This window comes from Vigna unguiculata, chromosome 1 (assembly GCF_037176805.1).
Source record: "Vigna unguiculata cultivar grain cowpea cultivar isolate G323 ecotype 2 chromosome 1, ASM3717680v1, whole genome shotgun sequence".
NCBI lineage: Eukaryota > Viridiplantae > Streptophyta > Magnoliopsida > Fabales > Fabaceae > Vigna > Vigna unguiculata.
Window position 1 is genome coordinate 22,475,834 of NC_140792.1, and position 21,077 is coordinate 22,496,910.

The 21,077-nt window shown below is 33.6% G+C and overlaps 2 protein-coding genes across 2 annotated transcripts; one reads left to right on the forward strand and one right to left on the reverse strand.

Annotated features, from left to right (window-relative positions):
• Positions 1-355: 355 nt before the first annotated feature.
• Positions 356-1,021, forward strand: LOC114195100 (calcium-binding protein CML38-like). Its single transcript, XM_028085497.2, has one exon. The coding sequence runs from the start codon at positions 512-514 to the stop codon at positions 935-937; it is 426 nt and encodes a 141-aa protein (XP_027941298.1). The 5' UTR covers positions 356-511; the 3' UTR covers positions 938-1,021.
• A 14,679-nt stretch (positions 1,022-15,700) lies between these two features.
• LYK2 (Protein kinase superfamily protein) lies at positions 15,701-18,755 on the reverse strand. Its single transcript, XM_028067774.2, has one exon. It carries the CDS (start codon positions 18,407-18,409, stop codon positions 16,337-16,339), a length of 2,073 nt encoding a protein of 690 aa, XP_027923575.1. The 5' UTR covers positions 18,410-18,755; the 3' UTR covers positions 15,701-16,336.
• Positions 18,756-21,077: the final 2,322 nt, after the last annotated feature.

Sequence of the window (21,077 nt, forward strand, 5' to 3'; positions counted from 1 at the left end):
GAAAATATTTTGTAATAAATTAAAATTAATTTATATATATATATTAAAAGAAATTAAAATTAAATATTTTTGACATGATTTAAGTTGTACGTAAATTAATTTGAAGTTTTGAAAAAATGTTTTGGCCTTCATCTGTGGGGTCATTTACAGAAGCTTCCTGTAGAGTGCGGCACGCGTGGCGCAGGAGTCGTGGGCGGCTCCTCACTTCTCACGCCAGGAGAAAACATTTTCCTAAAATTTGTGGTATTCAACAAAATTACCTAATCGCCCACACGGTATCTGTTTGTACAAGTTACAGAATTTGGTCAATTGAAGCGACGCGGCATTAGCCACTATAATACAACAACCTCTCTCATTTCATCATTCTTCAGCACCTTCCTTTTCATTCGTTGCATGGTTCTTCTTTTCTTCGTTCGCAATCTTATGACATCAAATTTGGTTGCTACGGTAACATATTACTATTACACATCTATGCATAGGTCTATGGTGGTAAAATTGTTGTAGGGTTTATATGATGAACAAGCTAAGGCAATATGAACGTGTATTCAAGCACTTTGACGAGAATGGTGACGGGAAGATATCGGCGTTGGAACTGAAACAATGCGTGGAGGCGATGGGTGAGGAGTTGTCGGCTGAGGATGCGGCGGCGAGTGTGATTATGCTGGACGCGGACGGAGATGGATTGGTAGGGTTTGATGATTTCGTTAGGTTTGTGGAGGGAGGGAAGGAGGAAGAGAAAGAGAATGACCTAAGAGAAGCTTTTAAGATGTATGAGATGGATGAGAGTGGTTGCATCACACCCAGGAGTCTTAAAAGGATGCTTAGTAGATTGGGTGAATCTAGGACTATAGATGAGTGCCAAGTTATGATAGCTAGATTTGATCTTGATGGAGATGGGGTGCTTACTTTCGATGAATTTAAGGTCATGATGTTCTAATTACATTATATTCTTTTATTTACTACCTATTCATTCATGTATTTTATTTTAAATATATCTAAGATTAGAACAACTTACTTTTGATACGTAGTATTAAACACGATGTAATTTTTTTGTCATTATCATTATATCCTACGGATGAAAGAGAGGGCATCATATTATTCATAAAGTACATGCAAAAGATATATATTAGTATTAGGTTAATTTATGAAAAGACGGTTAATTTTTTTTTTTATATTATCGATCCGAATTCGCTTTAAAAAAATTTATAAATAGGGTTAAGTTGTGCACACAAAACACGACTTCATTTTGAGCATTTTGAAAAAAATGTACATGAAATATATGACTTTATATTGAATTTGTTTAGGGACGGATCTTCTTAGGAACGGAAAAGCGCCATGGTCCCCCAAAATTTTGAATTTTTTTAATTATATATATATATATATATATATATATATATTATAAATATATTTGAAATTTTATAAATTGTAGGTAGTATATTTTAAAAATTGATGAAAATTAAATTGTGTATCTTTTTATTTCTTTTATAAAGCATAACATTTAATAATAGATAATAAAACATAAAATTAAATATAATAAAGAATAAAAATATTTAGGTTTAATTTATCTTTTGGTCCCTGTTTTTGTCCAAAAGCTGACACTAGGATTATGTTAATTACACCAACAAAGTAAATTATTCATACTAAGAGTTTCAATTTTAATGAAAAAGTTATTGATCTGTTTGACAAAATTTATCGTATTAGACCAAATTGCATTCGTTTCTCAAAAATCAGAACCAAACTGAAGGACCAACTTAATATTTTTAAACAAAAACATGAATCAAAAGAGTAATTAAACCAAATATTTATTAAGATAATTTTTATTTTCCTTCTCTTGTCTTTTTAGTTTTTCACTCTCATATCTTTTCTTATTTTTGAAGACACAAATTCATTATTTTTGCTCTCATTTATCATTTATCTTATTCCTTTCTTGTCTCTTGTCTCGATAATAAAAACATTACTTTTTTTCTCATGAGTTTTTTGTATATTCATTTTTTATGAATATAGAAAAAAAATAATGTATTATGTATTTTTTCATAGTCGAATTTTAATTGTGACTTGACTATAATATTTTTTTTATAATTACGTGTCTCAATTTTTTATTGGATTATGATAAATTATTTTTTAATATTATTTACAAAGAAGGTATATTGATAAAGAATAAAAGAATAAATTTATTTTTTAAAAGTGATAAAAAAGAAAGTATTGATGAAAACAAGATAGACCCTACTTCTTCACATATTTTGAAAAATTATACTAAAGGTCAAAATGTTAAGTTAGAGAAGCCATTTTTGAAGCATTATACTAATTATCAAATCTAATAATCTCAAAATTATATTACTTTGGCCCTTCCAATACTTTTGGTCAAGATCCGTCATTGAATTTGTCAATGTCATTGAAGACTTCATATTGAAGTTGCACACTCAAGTTGTATTTAGTATTTACGACTTCATTGTTGTGCACAAAAATTAACCCCTTTTCGTAAATTAAACTATATATTATACCTTCTCAAATTTCTCAACTATACAAAATTAAGGAATATTGAAAATTTTACCACCATCATTAAAAAATATGAAATATGAGAAAAGAGAATAATAAATTATTTTACCTTATTAACTCAACATTAAGAGATTGTGTATCTTAATAGAAAAATTATTTGAGAATTTCTTTCATTATTTAGTTATATTAAGGGTTTGTGTACCTTATTAGAAGAATATGATATGAACAGGTAAAAAATTTAGTAAACCTTATTCATTACATTGCCTCGTAAGATTAGTTTCTTAACCTCTAAAATCAAAGATTGGTGTATTTAGGTCCAATTTTCAATAAAATCATCGTAGAAGTTTCTTCCAATAAATTCTAGAAAACTCAAAACCATTTCTCATTAAATTAGACAACCAACCCAATTGTGATCCTAAATAATTTGGCGGACAAATAACTTCCTTGAAGCCACGCATACCAAATGAATGTGTGACCTCAATAACTACAATCCATAATCCATAATAATGTAAAGACTCAAAAAATCTCAATACATTTTGAATGCTTTAGTCGAGACTGATCTTGCGTCCACCACATTTAGGTAGAACTATTCCTACTTCCACAAACTTAAATATAAATCAAAGAAACACTTTACGGACATGGAAAATGTTAATTGTAAGAATAAACGACGGGATATTGAAAATGTTAAGTGTAGGAATTAACAAAAGGACATGAAAAATGGTAAGATTATGGTTCGACGAGGTCTTGAAAGAGGCTAAGTTTGAAGGAGTGTGATATCCGTTAAGAGAAATAAATGCTAGATGTATTTCACCACTTGAAAATATAGTATTATCGATAGTCAAAATTTGTCAGTATTCCCAAAAAGTCGTCAATAAAACAAAATTATTGTCAACTTATCGATGGCAAAAAATTTGTTGATATGTTGATAAAATGATTGTTGATAAATTTTACTAAAGGATACCAAATTTTGTTGATAATTGCTGAAGACTTAAATTTGTCATAATCCGTCGATAAATATATTTTGGTAACTACTAACAAACTTTTTTCTATTAGTAAAATTTGTTGATATATATAACAATTTGGTCTTCTTCTTCCTTCTCCTCTTCTTCATTTTTATCTTCTTCCTCCTCTTCTTCTTCCTCCTCTTACTCCTTTGTCGCTACCACCATTGTTGTCATGACCGCCATTGTTGTAGTGTTTGTTGATGAGCCCATAACCCTTACAAAGGATGGATGAACATGTTTACGAAAAATAAACTTGTTTAAGAGGGAAAAGTTTTTTCACCCTTTTTCTTTTACTTGGCTTAGTTGTCTTAGAATAAATTCTAGATTATGAACTAAAAATTGAGAGTAAAAGCACTCAAATGGATGCATATAGTGTAGTTTTGAAAAATAAGTTGAACATACATTTTTGTGATTTTTGCTAAGCTCAAACTAGGATAAAATCACATAAAAATGACTACACATGACTCAACATGGACGAATTTAAAATTAAAAATGACCCAACACAACATCATGATTGAACCATATAAATGAAGAAAGACTCAAAAAAATATAAAAGCACACAAACAACACATGTATATGGAAAACTAGTGTGGTAAAAACCAAATGGTTCAAAGAAGAAAGCAAATAAGTCTTGGCACAAGCAAACTTGATGCAAAGATTTCATAAAGCTAAGTGCATGAAGATCGCATGTCATTGATGAAGGTTGATGAAGATCCGCTTGAAGATAATGTTTCTATAGCATTAAATCTGGAAATAATGTGTTAAATGTAATGGTGTTATATCATGTTGGTAGGCTATATGACATAGGTTAGATGTCTTAGTCTTAGTGTGTCATTTTTAATCTGTTAAAATGGGTTTTAACAGGTTAAAAGGCTTTCTATATATAGTTTCTGGTATGAATGTATTCAATCAATTGAATTGTTAGTCTTAGTGTGTCCTTCTTGTCTTCTTCTTCTTCCTACTCATTTCTATTTAATTTATAACAAATATATCATCAAATTTGGTGGAAAAGTTGGTGCCCATTTTATCGACATACTTACCGATGGATTTACTTAAAAAATTAATTACCGACGAATTTTCAAAAAATTAAAATAACAATGATTTTACTAATGAATTTTAAAAAATAATAATTATCAGTGAATTTCACCACAACATAACGAATTTTTCCATGACATGGTCAAAGCTAAAGTTATAACTTTGACGTTCATTTTATTGACAGAAATATTTACTAGTTATTTTTATCAGAAGTTCCATTGCCGACAAGTAGTTTTTGTAAAGGTTAACTATGTTTTTGGTCCCTAAACTATTAAGTGATTTAGTTTTAGTCCCTCTTTCAAAGTTTGCTCTAGTTAGGTTCATGTCCTTTCAAAATTCATGGAATTAGTCCTTAATAGCTAATGACGTTAGTGTTTTTTTTAACGCGCCAAACGAAGTCTCACGTTAGCTGTTCATTTGGGACACGTAGCAGACTATTTAATTTAGAAAATGAAGTTAGTTTTCCATTTCATCTTCTTCTTCTTCTTCTTTGTTAGTGGACATCTTCATTCTCCAAACGCACTACGATAACAACACACAAAACCCATTTTCCATTTCCATCTTCAACATCTATTATTCTCCACCTAGATTTGACTTCATCTTCCAACTATCGAAAAAACCCAAAATTCATTCTCATACAGGAACAAAAAATCATAGAGAAATGAATAAATTAATCTCCATTCATATTATACATAAATAGAACCCCACCATCGAAACCATCTTCTTTTTCCTCTCTACTTGAATTTTCTTCACCCGGGACACAATCACAGAACCTATTACCACCTCCATTCTCTTCTAGCCTCAACCTCCACTCATCTTCCTCTTCCCTATTATTAAATAGAGAGACACAATCATTGGGGAGAATCAAATGAGAAAAAAACTGAGAAATTGAGGCAGGAAAGAGCATCATGAAACTCTTATTGACAATGGCGCTTCTAGGTCACAACGGTCAAAGACAAGGTCGCAGCCACGCACGAACCAGATCGTTGTTGGTACCATTGGCGATACTCTTCTTTTTCCCCTACATAAGGGTTCTCTTCTTCTTCGAGCGAGACCAGGGTTGTTGCCGCATCGTGCCATTGCCGTCAGAGGCAATGCCGGCATCTCTCCTACTTCATCTTGCACTTTAATGTCCAACTCAAATATGGCAGCCATAGGTGTTTAATGATTGAGTTTTCTCTTGGAAACATTGAATCCCTTCCCTTATTGTCAAATGATGCTAAGAAAAATACATGAGGAGATAGATCTTCAAGGAGCCAGTGGTATTCATGGACTTCAAATGTTATTTTCTTGGGCCAAGGAAGATGTCAAGATATGATGGGCTTGTTTTAGTCCATTATAGTAGATTTCAATTAGGCTAATTATTTAGGACATGCTTTCTGAATAAATTGCAAAAGTCTAGAAGTAGTTTGGATCATTTCTCACCTAGCTTTTCCAATTGGATCCAATCAAGCCTAATTTCAAAAGTCTAGGCCCAAAATGTGTCTAAGCTTAGCCATCAGTTGAGCATTTAGCACATGGGATAAACAAGGAATGCGTGAACTATCCACATAGCATGTGATCCATTTTTCATGGATCTTAGAACTAACTCTAGGTCTAGACACATGTGCTTCACATGGATACCTTCATTTGCATTCCATTTCCTTTAGTATTTGGTTTTCATTTAGGAGCTTGCTCTCTACTATAAATGAGAGCCTCCCCACCCTTGTAAATCACAATTGAATGATGCAAAGTTATGTTGTTGAGATTACTCCACAAAGTTTCCTTTGAGAGCCACCTAGTTAGAGAATTCTCTTATAACCTCCTCTAGCTTTCCTCATCTAAAGTTAGCCGAACCTCTTTAGAGTTCTTGCATCACTATTCAATCCACCACCATCCAAACTTTCATTATACACTTGCTTCCACTCAAACACTCCATAGAGACTCTTTCTTCCGTCAAGTTCATTCAAGGAGGCTCATCACTTCCCTTCTTGTCAATTGATTTTTCTGGTTGCGTTGTTTGTGTTGTTTATTGCAAGTGGGTATTAATTGTTGAGGGTTTTGGGTTCTGATGAAGGATTGACCCCAACCAAGGATGAAGGCACATGCTTAAGAAGACTAAGCATGTTTAGAAAGGAAGTTCACTAATCCTTCATCCCTTTCATTTGTGTTTGTTATTTTTTATTCCCTAAGTTGACTTAGTTGAATCAACTTTAGTTGACTTGTTGACCTTTGACTAGGTTTGACTTGTTGACTATAGTTGACTTGACTTAAGCTAACATGCTAATCTATGTTTATTTGCTTTGTAGGTTAATTAGGAGTAAGAAAGCAATGCTAGGTGGCGCATGGTGATTGGGGAGCATAAATGATGTGGAGGAGAGAGTAAAGCAAAGGCATAAAGCATAAAGTAAAAGGCATGAAGCAAGTATACCTATGTACCTTTGGTCTCCTTTGTTTTTAGCACACTTTGACCACTTTTTGGAGACATATGAGACACATTCTTTGTCTCCTTTTGTGCTAGAACGAAATTAGCCTTGCACACACAATAGTTAGCTCTTTTGTCTCTCATTTTTGTAACCTTATTTGACCTAGTTTCTAGAAGCTAGGGTTAGGTTTTTGTAGAGACATCCTTAGGTATCTTTTATTTGCTTAGAGGCCCCTAAACTCTTCTATATAAGGGGTGCTCCTAGACATGTAAAAGGGTTGAACATTTTGAAGTAAAAACACTCTTGTGTCTCAACCATTTGTGAGAGTTTCCTTCCTAGGGAGTGAATACTTTTAAGCCTTATCTTGCATAGCAATTGGCGACACACATCCACTCATCTTCAAGGTTGCCATGGCTTCTAGCCTAGCCTTGTAGTGGCGTGCTTCTCACATTTTTACCATTTCTTTCCTATCCATTTTACGTTTTCTTCTTCCTTTAATTATTCTTGGTTTTCTATGGTTTATGTGCTTTCCATTTCCTTTTTGTTTTGAATCCATCCATCATCTTCTTTTCTTGAGCTTTGTGAAAGGAACCTTCACATCTAGATAGCTTGCTATCTTAATGTCCAGTGGGGATTTCACTTAGCTTTCTTAATCAACTCACACCATATTCAATAATCTTAAAAGGAAACAATATAATCCTTCATCATTTGGTATCTAGAGCCTAGGTTGTCCTTGAATATGGTGTTTTCATGTTCTAACCTTGTCTTGTGTAGCTATCTTTGAATGGTACACATAAAAATAATGTTGGCAAAAACTGTTCACGATTTTAAAAGATTAAACTGCACCTGCTCAGTGGTCCAAAAATTACGTTCTTGATGTCCAAAGAAAACTCTATTAGTCTAGTTTCTAACAAAAAAAGAACTAATGCATTTGGAGTTTTGTGGAGAGAGTTATGATTGAAATAGTGAGCAAAGGTCAGAGCTGCCGAGATCACCGCGAATCAACGTTTTTCAGGTTATGTTGGACAATTTTGGCTACTATTTTTGTTACTCTTCTTACTCCTAAATGTGGTTGGATAACATGTCTTTTGATGCTTACTCTTTGAGTCTCAAATCCATGAGTTTAAATGCATGGTAGCTACATGTTTGTGTCTTTGTGTATGTCATGTTGAGTCTTTAAATGTGTCTAACTTTTGTTTGAGTCATATGTCATATGCTTCTTTGAGTTTTCTTATTCTTGTTTCTAAGTATTTGAGCTATTGCATGAGATCTATGCCTTTTGTTGTAGCATGCTCCTTGAAATTGATTTTGACCTAATTTTTAAGGAACTAAGTGTTCAAGACACTCTAAAATATCCTTCTCATCATCTTATGTACCTAGTTTTGAAAAGAAAAATTATTTTCATGACCAAAAACAGTTTGGTCGAGAGCTAATGTGTTGCTTGGTGAATCCATTTGGCCATTTTTACTAGGTGTCATGCTACCAAATTTTATACTTGGATTTTGGGTGATATTGGCAAATTAGTTCCATGCTTTAACTTGGTTATGATCTTTCTGGGTGTATGCATAATTTGAGGTATAATCTTGACTTGTTCAAATGCTTTCCATTGAGTCTTTAAAAGTGTTTTTCATTGCTTTAGTCTTGTTCAAGTTTTGTCTTTAAAACAAAATTTCCTTAGAAGTTAAACTTTCTTGTTTTTGTGCTTTTCTTGCTTGTCACTAGGTGTTCTTTGTTGTGTCATAGTAGTTTTCTTTTCTTGAAACTCTTGGGATGTTGTGGCCGAATCACTTGTCTTGCATTTGAAAGGTTTTGAACAAGTTTTTAAAAGTGTTTGCTTCACTCCTTTGGTGGATTTTGAGTGCTATCCTTGCCTTGTTACTTTGGGAGAGTGATCTAAACACTTGGGTTACAATTTGGGTTGGATTTGGTCTCGGTTTTCATGTTGTTTAACCTCTAATCCATTTATTTTGTCTCGGATTTGAGTGCTTTTGTTGTAGGAATCATGGCAAGTTCATCAAATGCACCTACACCAAACAAAAATAATACATTGATGAGATTGCTTTGGGATTTGGAGTTATCTAGGAAGGAGGCCTTTGAACAATTGAGAAAGGACAAAGAGCAAAGTGACCTAAGAATCCAAGAGCACATTCAAAGGCTTGAAGCTAAGGAGCAAGAAAGAGAGGCTCGGAAAAGAGGGCATTCTAGGCGCAAACCATCACAAGAGAAGCAAACTCCAAAGATTCCTAAGTTCAAAGGAGAAAATGACCCAAACATCTACATTGAGTGGGAACAAAAAGTGGACCAAATTTTTACCATTCATGTAGTTAGTCATCAAAAGCAAGTAGATTTGGTAGTCTTAGAGTTTGAGGATTATGCCATGACTTGGTGGCATCAATTATGTATGGACAATATTAACCAAGAGTCACTCGCGACTTCTTGGAGGGACCTTAAAAATTTGATGCGTGCTAGATTTGTTCCTTCCTACTATAGGAGGGAGACTCTTTTGAAGCTCCAAAGGCTTCAACAAGGGTCCATGTGTGTGGATGAATATTACAAGTTAATGGAGTCCATGCTTCTAAAAGTAGGACTCCAATTTGAAAGTGAAGAGGAAAAGGTAGCTAGATTTGTGAGTGGTTTAAGGAGGGACATACAAGATTTAGTAGAGTTATATGAGTACTCCTCTCTTGACAAAGTTTTACATTTGGCCATCAAAGTTGAAACTCAATTGCAAAAGAAAAGAGAGGCCAAGAGGAGTGGTTCATACAATGACTACTATTCTAGTACTTGGAAAGATAAAGAAAGAAAACATGATAAATCACCACTCAAGAGTTCCAAAAACCCACCTCCTAGGACTAATTCGTCTAGGCCTTCTAATGAAACTCCTAATTCTTCTCAAGGTACAAGGACAAGTTCTATAAAATGTTTTAAGTGTTTGGGATATGGGCACATAGCTTCAAATTGTCCCACCAAAAGAACCATGGCCTTAAACCTTAAAAAAGAAGTAGAGAGTGAACATACCTCTCCCCCTTCCCCCAAAAGTACTTCTTCCCACACTTCTTCTTCAAGTGAAAGGATTAAACCCCTTGAAGGTGGATTGTTAATGATAAGGCACCAACTAAGACAAGTTTCCAAGGAACTTGACCCTTCTCAAAGACAAAACCTTTTTCATTCAAGGTGTCATATCAAAGACAAACTATGTACCCTCCTCATAGATAATGGAAGTTGTGTAAATGTGGCTAGCACAAGGGTTGTGGACAAGCTTGGCTTGAAAACTATCCCTCATGCCAAGCCCTACAAGCTATCATGGCTTAAGAAAGAAGACATTAAAGTAACTCAACAAGTCCTCATTAACTTTTCAATTGGAAATTTTAAAGATGAGGTGTTATGTGATGTTGTGCCTATGGAAGAAACTCATATTTTGTTAGGTAGGCCATGGCAATTTGATAGAATAGTCTTTTATGATGGCCATGCTAACACCTATGCTTTCTCCTTCCAAGGCAAGAAGTTCACACTCCTACCTCTCTCACCCAATCAAGCAAATGAGGACAAAAATAAAGTGAAAGATAAGAGAAAAGATGAAAAAGAAAAAGAGCAAGTTACCTCCAAAGTGTTACTTGCCTCTAAAAAAATATTTTCAAAGCAAGATGGACATCACCATTCTTTCTTCTCTTGCAAGGCTCAAAAGGAAGACCCAATGCGCAAGCATGAGAAGAAGAGTGGTCTAGAAAATAGGGATGGCCTAACTAAAGCTAGGGGTAGTACCCTTAGAAAAGATGGAACAAGAGCTCATAAAAGGGAGGTGCAAAACCTCCCCCAAATCAAGTCAAGCTCCATCTACAAAGGCTTAAAGAATTTGTGGTCAAATTCTCTCCAAGAAGGGAAGGATGATGAAGGATTGACCCCAACCAAGGATGAAGGCACATGCTTAAGAAGACTAAGCATGTTTAGAAAGGAAGTTCACTAATCCTTCATCCCTTTCATTTGTGTTTGTTATTTTTTATTCCCTAAGTTGACTTTGTTGAATCAACTTTAGTTGACTTGTTGACCTTTGACTAGGTTTGACTTGTTGACTATAGTTGACTTGACTTAAGCCAACATGCTAATCTATGTTTATTTGCTTTGTAGGTTAATTAGGAGTAAGAAAGCAATGCTAGGTGGCGCATGGTGATTGGGAAGCATAAATGATGTGGAGGAGAGAGTAAAGCAAAGGCATAAAGCATAAAGTAAAAGGCATGAAGCAAGTGTACCTATGTACCTTTGGTCTCCTTTGTTTTTAGCACACTTTGACCACTTTTTGGAGACATATGAGACACATTCTTTGTCTCCTTTTGTGCTAGAACGAAATTAGCCTTGCACACACAATAGTTAGCTCTTTTGTCTCTCATTTTTGTAACCTTATTTGACCTAGTTTCTAGAAGCTAGGGTTAGGTTTTTGTAGAGACATCCTTAGGTATCTTTTATTTGCTTAGAGGCCCCTAAACTCTTCTATATAAGGGGTGCTCCTAGACATGTAAAAGGGTTGAACATTTTGAAGTAAAAACACTCTTGTGTCTCAACCATTTGTGAGAGTTTCCTCCCTAGGGAGTGAATACTTTTAAGCCTTATCTTGCATAGCAAGTGGCGGCACACATCCACTCATCTTCAAGGTTGCCATGGCTTCTAGCCTAGCCTTGTAGTGGCGTGCTTCTCACATTTTTACCATTTCTTTCCTATCCATTTTACGTTTTCTTCTTCCTTTAATTGTTCTTGGTTTTCTATGGTTTATGTGCTTTCCATTTCCTTTTTGTTTTGAATCCATCCATCATCTTCTTCTCTTGAGCTTTGTGAAAGGAACCTTCACATCTAGATAGCTTGCTATCTTAATGTCCAGTGGGGATTTCACTTAGCTTTCTTAATCAACTCACACCATATTCAATAATCTTAAAAGGAAACAATATAATCCTTCATCAGGTTCTATATTTTTTGGGGAATGATGGTGATCGTTGTGAGCAGGTTGAAAGTGGTCAATAATAGAGGGAAACAAAAATGAAGAATGAAGTATGAAGTTGTGCGCAAGGTTGAAGATGAAAATATTGGTATAGGTCTTGATAGTGGCATGTAATAATGGTTTCAGTGAAAGAAAAAATTATGGGAATGACGTATGTATGAATGCTAATCTAGGCGAGGAAGATGATAAAACTAATTTCATACGTGTTGCATAAAAAAAATCATGTTTTCATATTTTATTTTCCATGTGTCATTAAAACGGAGTGGTGACATGGCATTCTGTTTGCCACGTCATAAGAAACATAAACGTTGTTGGCCATTAAGTACTGATTCCATGAATTTCAAAAGGACAAGGGCCTAATTGGAATAAACTTTGAAAGAATGACTAAAACCAAAATCACTTAATAGTTTAGAGACCAAAAATATAGTTAACCCTTTCTTTAATAACTAAAATCCTAAAATATGTAGTAAGTTTTGTTTTACCAACATATATTTTTTTTCCATCAATAAAATCTGTTAGTAAATGATATTTTATCATTGGTATAATTTTGTCAGTAATATGGTATTTTCTTATAGTGAGATACACTAGCCAGATGTTATATGTGATTGCACTGGGCATACGTTGGGTACTTGCACAAAGTAGACATTGTGTAGACGTTATGTGATTGAGTGTAGGAGATGCAATGTTAATGAGAAAAGTAGAAGTTGGATTACCAGATAAAGCATGTATGGACACGGTCTTTGATAGTGTGCTAGTGAATGCATCAGACGTTGAGCTTTTAAGCTAAGTAGGCTATGCATTAGTAGAAAAGGTAGAGTATGTGAGTGAGAGTGGATGAGACATGTGTAGATAAGGGAGAATTAACTGTCATGTCGTGGAACTTGATTAGCGTAGTATTATTTTATTGTTGTCAAAGGCTTGAACTATAAATCTCTCTCTAAAAATTATTCTTATCTTCTTTCTCTCGTTTATCTCTTGAACTCCAATGTAGTGCTCTTTTGAGTAAAGGTCTTGAAGCATCTTTAGAGTTGTGGTGATAAAGGTTATTTTGAACCATGTACAAATGAAAGTCGAGTAAGTGAAGCTTTCACTCTTCTTTTGTATAAGTTTGGGGACATGTTTGTTCAAGTAGATAAGCCCCTTTGAGCTAATGAAGTTTTTATGATAACAAAACACACTCACTCTGTTAGACGAGGAACGCTTTGGTTAGAAGTAAAACAACGTTAGACATGTAACATAGAACTCTCCAGGTATCCTTCTCAATCTCCCCTTGAGATCACAAACTCTCAATTACAATAATAAGCAAATGACACTTCTCATCACAAGTGTACAACAAAGCTCACAAGTTACAACTTCATTCAATGAAGGATATTACAACATTCAAGCTCTCAACCCAATTTCTCTAAGACACTATATATATATATATATATATATATATATATATATATATATATATATATGACAAATTTACATCATTTTGTTCTTTCTCTTTCCTTTTGTTTGTGTACTTCATGTATGGCTTAACCTTGTTATATAGATCTTGCTTAAGCTAGTTGTTGAGACTTTGAATTGTAGCTTTTCATTATAATCTTCTTGATATATAGAATGACTTGATCAATTCTTTAATTTGATTCTTCAGTTTGAATCTTCAACTTCATTCTTCAAGACTTCAATTCTAAATCATGTAATGCTTTTCAGGATATCTTCTTTCCTTTTGAGATTGAGCTTAAACTTGATTTTGAATTTTGATCTCTTTAATGTGCATAAATTGTCTAGTTAAGTAAATTATGTGCAACTTGATTATGCATTTGGATCATTAGAGCAATAATATATTTCATTCCCAATCAAATCGTTCATTCATCAGATATTTCTCAATATTAATTTCATTCAAGTATTTGACTAAAAAAACCTTCTTCTTCTAGAATGATAGTATTCATTGTAATTTAGTTTATTGAATATTTGTTTCAAACACTTGATTCAATTTATTGTTTTTGCATGATTAATCAAATATCAAAAACCTGTTTCAGGTCATCACAACATGCTATAAAATTTTCAGCATTAAAGGTTGTCTGACACTTAGGTCATCTAATGACTTGCTTTGGACCGTCTCATACCTTGGTCGTCTGACACTTAGGTCTTCTACTAACTTAAGTTGTCTTAAGTTTAACCCTTGGTCGTCTAACACCTTAGTTGTCTAACGTAGTGACTTAGGTTGTCTAGACACTTGGATCGTCTAATACACTTAGGTCACCACCACTGCAACCTTCAACTCATCCTCATCCTCCTCTTATTTCTCTTCCTCTTCCATTTCCTCTTCCTCCACCTGCTTCTCTAACTCTATCAACCACCCTTGCACCTTCATTTCAATGTCGAGTCACCGTCGAATCACCACTGAGCCATGAATGCATCACCACCTAGTCACTGCTAACTCACTACAGAGCTTCCACCCCCTCCTCCTCCTCCTCCACATCTTCCTTCTCTTCCTCTTCCTCTTCTTCTTCTCACCCGTCTCCCTTAATATACAATAAACCCCACCCAAGTTGCCAATGGATTTACAGACAGAAAAATATCGTCGATAATTTTAATGATAAGTTATTGACTATAATATTTGTCAGTAATATAAAAATTGTAATTTACCAATGAATGGTATGGACGAACTTTGTTGACGGCTTTTGTCGTTGATAACTATAATTATAAGTTATCGACAAAAATATCCTTTGGTAATTTACCAACAAATCTTATTGACTAATTGTAATTTACCAACAAATATTGCCAACAGATTTTACCAATGAATTTGCTATCGAAGAAAATATTTGTTGATAAATTTGACTTTATGGATGAATTCACTTTCGTCGGTAATAATCCATCATTAATTAAGAAAATTCTTGTCATGCCAACTTCTAGAGCCTACTTATGCCTTCTCTAAGTTTAATGATAATGATTTTATAATAAACAAAAGACCAGACTTGCAATGAACGATTATACTCATGTTTTTTTGTGTGGATTACTCAGATACATTTGCATTGGTTGCTTGATTAGAATCATCTATAATTGTTGCTTGATTAGAACCATCTATAATTGTTGGTTGTATCAACTTGATGCAAATTAACATTTTTTAAGTGGTTTCTTAAGAAATAAAAATGTTTGGCAACCCCAAGGATCTCTAAAGGAAATGGAAAATATAAGGTTTATCTTTTGAAGAAGTCTTCTTACAAGCTAAAACAAGCCTTTGAGCTTGGTTCAACAAAATTAATAAACATTTGTTGAGCATAGGATTTTCCTAAAGCTTGTGAGAGTTAACATTATATGTCAAATTAGATGATGTTGATGTTCTTATCATCTAACTATAAGTACATGATCTTATTGGAACAAAAAACACCTCAAGCCTTGTTAAGAAATTCAAGAAAGAGACGATGGTGGTGTTTGATATAAAGTCTCTCAATTTAGTAACCTTCTTTCGAGGTATTGAAATCAATCAAGCAGAACATGATGTCGTCTTTTGTCGACAAAAATATACCAAGAACATTTAAAAAAAAAAAAAAAACTTGGAGATTGAAAAGAAATAAAACCGAAAAATGGAGTGTAGAGAAGTGGAGTTGTCACTCTTGTTTACTATAAAACCGAAAACCAAGTTGGGGATTTTTGACCAATGCAGTACTCATCAACAAGTTCAAGTTCCTAAGCTAAAAGATTGAAGTTTACAATCCTTAAAAAGGTAAGGATGAGTACTAAATATTCATTTTTGTATTACCTGTACATTTACATTTTTATTTCAACTTAATGAGCAAATAAATTAATAATAGTCCAACACTTTTATTCCAGGAACTTGAATAGCATGTGAATCAGTAACTACTTTTACCTGAGGAGCAAGTTACTAGTTATTGATAATTATATCTCTTAAATTGTTAGTTTGCTTTTAGTCTTTAACAATTGGAAATGTAAACATTGTTGATCTGGTCTTTGCATTCATCTCAGAATATTTCAACTTATTTTGTTTCCCTTCTTCCTCTTTCCTGATTTTTTTTTCTTTGCCATAATTCAAACAAGATTGTTAAAGAGTGATTATATGACATTCATTCTATGACTTCTCCACATATAGAAAGGTCTGACAGATTGCTTGCTAGGGTCATCAGGCTTTTGGCCAGCATCGCATGTTCCGAGTTCCAATCATATAAGAATACTTACTTCTGCAATATGCTATTAAAATGAATCTTTCTCTGTCAAGAGCAGATGCAGGATCTTATAAGGACACAATTTTGTATCTTATTCTGATTTGTTACAGTAATTACATACATAAAAAAGGAGCATTTCAGGTAGGCATTACCTGTAGGAAGAAAAATCAACAAGATTTTTATATGATGTTCAAAACTAGGATCAGTAGAACTACTTGGATTCCTTCCTTGAGTGGATTACTCAAGACTGTTTTCCACTGCCTTCACCAGAGGTTTGCTTGAGCTTTCACTCATTAACATGTGTTGTTCTCCTTCTGGTAATTCCTCCACCAATCTCGATAGCTTCTCAACAATTTCCCTTGCACTTGGTCTCAAACAAGAATCTTCCTCCACACAAGCTCTTGCAATGTTGACAATGCTCACAGCTGCATCAAATGAATAGTTCTCCCCTAATGCACTGTCTATCCACCCCCTTAGTTCATTCACATTTTCAGACACCAAAATGGACTTTATTTTATCTGTGAGCCAGATGCTTCCTTCTCCCTTCTCATTGGGCCTGCTTATAGGAGTTTGACCAGATAAAACCTCTAACAAAACCACCCCATAGGCAAAGATATCGATGCTTGGGGCAATTATGCCTTGGTGCACGTATTCAGGTGCCAAATAACCAAGGCTCCATGAGGCAGGGTTGGTGGAATAGAAATGTGGATCCTCAGTGTCATGCTCAACACAATCTGCCGTACCAAAATTCCCTAACTTGGCACCAAATTCTTCATCCAGAAAGATGTTCCTGCTCTTAACATTTCTATGCACATAGCAGGGATTCATTACATGGTGCATATACTGCAAGGCACTGGCCACATCAAGGCAGATCCTCAGCCTTTGGCTCCATGTGAGAAAACAGTAGCAGGAAGCAATGAATTGGTTCTTGATGGCTAATCCACCATGGAGCCAATCTTTCAATGAACCATTTTTGGCATACTCAAAAACTAAAAATGACTCTTCTTGCTCCTTCCCCTCTGCCACGCTTGTTCCAAGAAGCCTAAGTATGTTGGGGTGGTGGTGAAGTGCATCATGGAAAAGGCCAAGATCTATCTTTAACACTGTTTCTGCCTTTGTTCTCTTGACAGCCATGTTCTTCCCATTCAGACGACCGTGATATACAGATCCCTCAATGTGGTTGCTTGAGCTGAAATCTTCAGTTGCTTTTCTGATGTTCTCAATAGTGTATGTCTCCAGCAACATCTTGCGCGATGTGGCATCAACGATTTTCACATCAAGGGTATCCTGAGACCCTTCAAACGAAACTTTCTTGTCACTGGTGGAGGTGGTTCTCACACTCTGATTCAGATGTTGCAGCTCCATATCTCCTTCTTTGCATGAACTCCCATCCCCCTTCTTGTGCTTCAATCTGATGAAGAAAAAGGCTGCAGCAAGAGCAATGCAGACTCCAAGTGCAACCCCAGCAAGGCCAATGAACAATTCAGTCTTCCACATTGGTGACTTGTTGTGTGGACTTTTTACAGGGATGCTGGTTGGTTGAAAGCCAGAATTGGGTTCCTTGGGTTTAAGCAAAGGACCAATGACAGGCTTAGCATTGAGAGGAATGAGAATAGAGGTAAAGGGTGGAAGAGAAGTTCCAGGGGTGAAACCTTGTGATGATGATATGTGATTAGCAGAGACAATAGCTTGTTGAGTGATATTAAACTTGGAGGCCAAACTAGAAATTGTATCACCTTGAGTAACAGGATAAGAAAGGAGAAACTTTGGTTGAGGTGTAAGTTGTGATGAAAAGGGGCAAGAACATCTCAATGGGATAATCAATCTGACTCTGTCATCAAGATTCCAAGGTGAGACACCAGGGTTGTTGTCCCTAATAGCCTTGCAGGTTGTCAAGCCCTCAAGTGATTGAGCAATGTCATAGAAGCTCTCACCTTTGATAGCAGTTTTGGTTAGGTGAGCATGAGAGAAGCCAGCTTTGCATTTGCAATGGATTGGAATGAGAAGGGGTTGGTGGTGGGAGAGGAAGTCAGTGTCTGCAGAGAAGCCATTTGCTTGTGCTAGCAGAAACTTATTGAGTCCCAAGTAAGTGGTGAGGTTGGAGAGAGAGGAGTAATAGGAGTTTGTGAGAAAGAGTGCAAATGTTGCACATTGGTTGTGTGAGAGATTTTCAATGCAATGGTAGGAAGAGACATGAGGTGAAGGTGTCTCACAGCTTAGCAAGTGTTTGGGCAATGAGGGGAGAAAGAGGCAAAGGAAAAAGACCAAAGCCTTCATGTGGATTGCAATCATCATTTCTACTGTGCCCATCACCACTCACCAAGCTCTAACATGGACTCGCCTATTAAAATACAACACTCTCTTTTCTTTTCTGTCTTGGGACTCAATATTTCGGATCTATACAAAATAACTCACAATTTTTCAAAGCTCTTGGGAATCACGAACTTTATTTTCTATATTTTCGCACTTCTTCCAGCTGTTCAGGTGACTATAGCAACACTCTTTTAACTCACTGCTTTTAGACACTTCTCGGCCTTCAAACCTCCCTTTATATGCATCATCTTCTTCTTCTTCTTCTTCTTCTGCATGTCACCAACCTCATGCTTTCTGCCAAGGATCAAATATCTCTATTTCCTATTATTTCTTACTTTCGATTTTCTGCTTTCTCCTTGTCACTTCACAAAATCCACTAACAACTTCTATATAAAATCTCCTTCCCCAATTTTTTTTTCATTTAAATGCATAAAAAATGAAATAATTTTTTTTACGTATAAAATTGGTTTCTTCATAACTAATATGAAAGATCTTATAATTTTCTAAATTCATAATTTTTAAATTGAAAAAAATAATTTTAGTTATTCAAAACTAAAACTTTCTTTTCATTTTATATTTAGAAATTCTTAACTTATTTTTAATGAATAAATTTTATATTCAGGGTTAACTGCGTTTTTCTTTCTCAAACTACTTTTAAAAATTCTATTTCGTTTTTAAACTAAATTATATTCCCCGCACTTTAATTAAAGGGTTAAATATTATATCATAGTTCATTATAAAATTTAGTTTGTCACGTAAAATACATTCAAACTGTCTTATATCGATAAGAATAATTTACATTACTTTCACAAATAGAATAAAAAAGATATATAATTTAATTTAGAAACAAAATATAACTTTTAAAAATAATTTAGAAACAAAAAATATATTTAAATTTTTAATTTATTTACTGGGACAAAACCTTTTATCTTTTATACTTGGAAAGAAATGTTCTTTAAATACTTCAACAACCTTGATTGTGTGTTGTTTACACAAACAAATTATAGAAGAATTCATTTTAAGACATTTTCAAGTTTTAAACTAAAAAGTTATTAGTAATTCTTTAAGGAATGTAAGAATAACTCAATTTAATTTTAAGGAGAGTTGAGGAAATAATTTTTATGCGCGTGAGAAAATCATTCTGTTATCATAATTGATGAAGATAATATATATTTTTTAAATATATATTTCCATAAAAGACAGATATGACTAGAGGAAAGAATGTTTATTTATAAAGAGGACAAACATAAAAAGAAAAAAAATAGAGAGGATAAAGATTAGTAGATTGACTAATTTATGTATTAAGTCCATGGACCATGATTAATTTTAAAATAATGCAGAGCCTTTTGAACAAATCTAAGTGCAACAATGTTAGTTATAGGCTGAGAAGCTAGGAGGTTAATAGGATTAAAGACTTAATTGTCCAAGTTCATGAGTTCTGATAACTATTTTTGCAGAAATTAATATTTATTAGTCCTGTGATTGAAAGAAAGGGAAAATGGTCCCCATGGTTTCAAAAGTTATTTGACATGAAGCACATGGTTCCTGTAACACCCTATATGCTTCACTCATTTGGGCTTCTACAACTTCTATCAAATAGGTCTCTTTTTGGACTCTGTTATGTTAGTAAAATCATGGCAGTTTAGTTAATAACAAAAAAAAACCAAATAATCCTACACTTTTAAGATAATGAAAATATGGTGATAGAAAGCCTCTTACATTTTTCCAAGACATTTCTAAAAATATAATTTAAAAACATGTCTGCCTATGGTTAAAAAATATTTTAGAAGTCTATTATTCATTTCAAAATCATAGAGTTATTTTTTTTAAAGTAACATGATCTATATATATATATATATATATATATATATATATATATATATTGATGATACACACATTCAATTTATTTCTTATTTCAAATATAAAATTATTTTGTGCTTTTATTTGAATCATAATAGTTGACAATATTGAAAGAGAGTGTATTGAAATAAAAATTATATCAAACTTGAAACAAATTTAAATTTTATTGAGCAGTGAGCAATAATATGATATTGTAAATGTTTTATCAGAAATATTAAACTATATTAGAAATTTGAGTATTGCAAATGTAATGCTTAAAGAATTTATTAGTTATATATATATATACATATGCTTTTATTCAATCTGATAATATATATATATATATATATATATATATATATATATATATATATATGATTTTATTAAATTGAATGAGATGTTTAAATTTCTTTATTTTTAATATTTAATAGAAACAATTACCTATTAAAAGGTCAGAAATGTTAAAAGAAAATTGATAAATTATACATTATACATTGTAATATAACTGAAATGAAACACCTTATAAAATTTATTGACACGAGATCATAAAGGACAAGCGCGTAAAGCTTTAAAATGTTAAGCACTTTTAATTGTGACCTTATTTTCTTAGTACTTGAAAGAAGGAGATAAAATTCGAAAGCTTGAAATTTTTTGTTTTAAAAATTTTTAATCCTAAATTCCAACGAGAGGCAAAAACATGAAGAAAAAAACAGGCAAGACATAAACAAGGGGTCTCCCATCAATGCAAAAGAAGCTTACATGGATAGCACTATGTCTGCTAAGTACATGAAACTTTTACATATAAAAGCAAAGACATAGCTGGAGT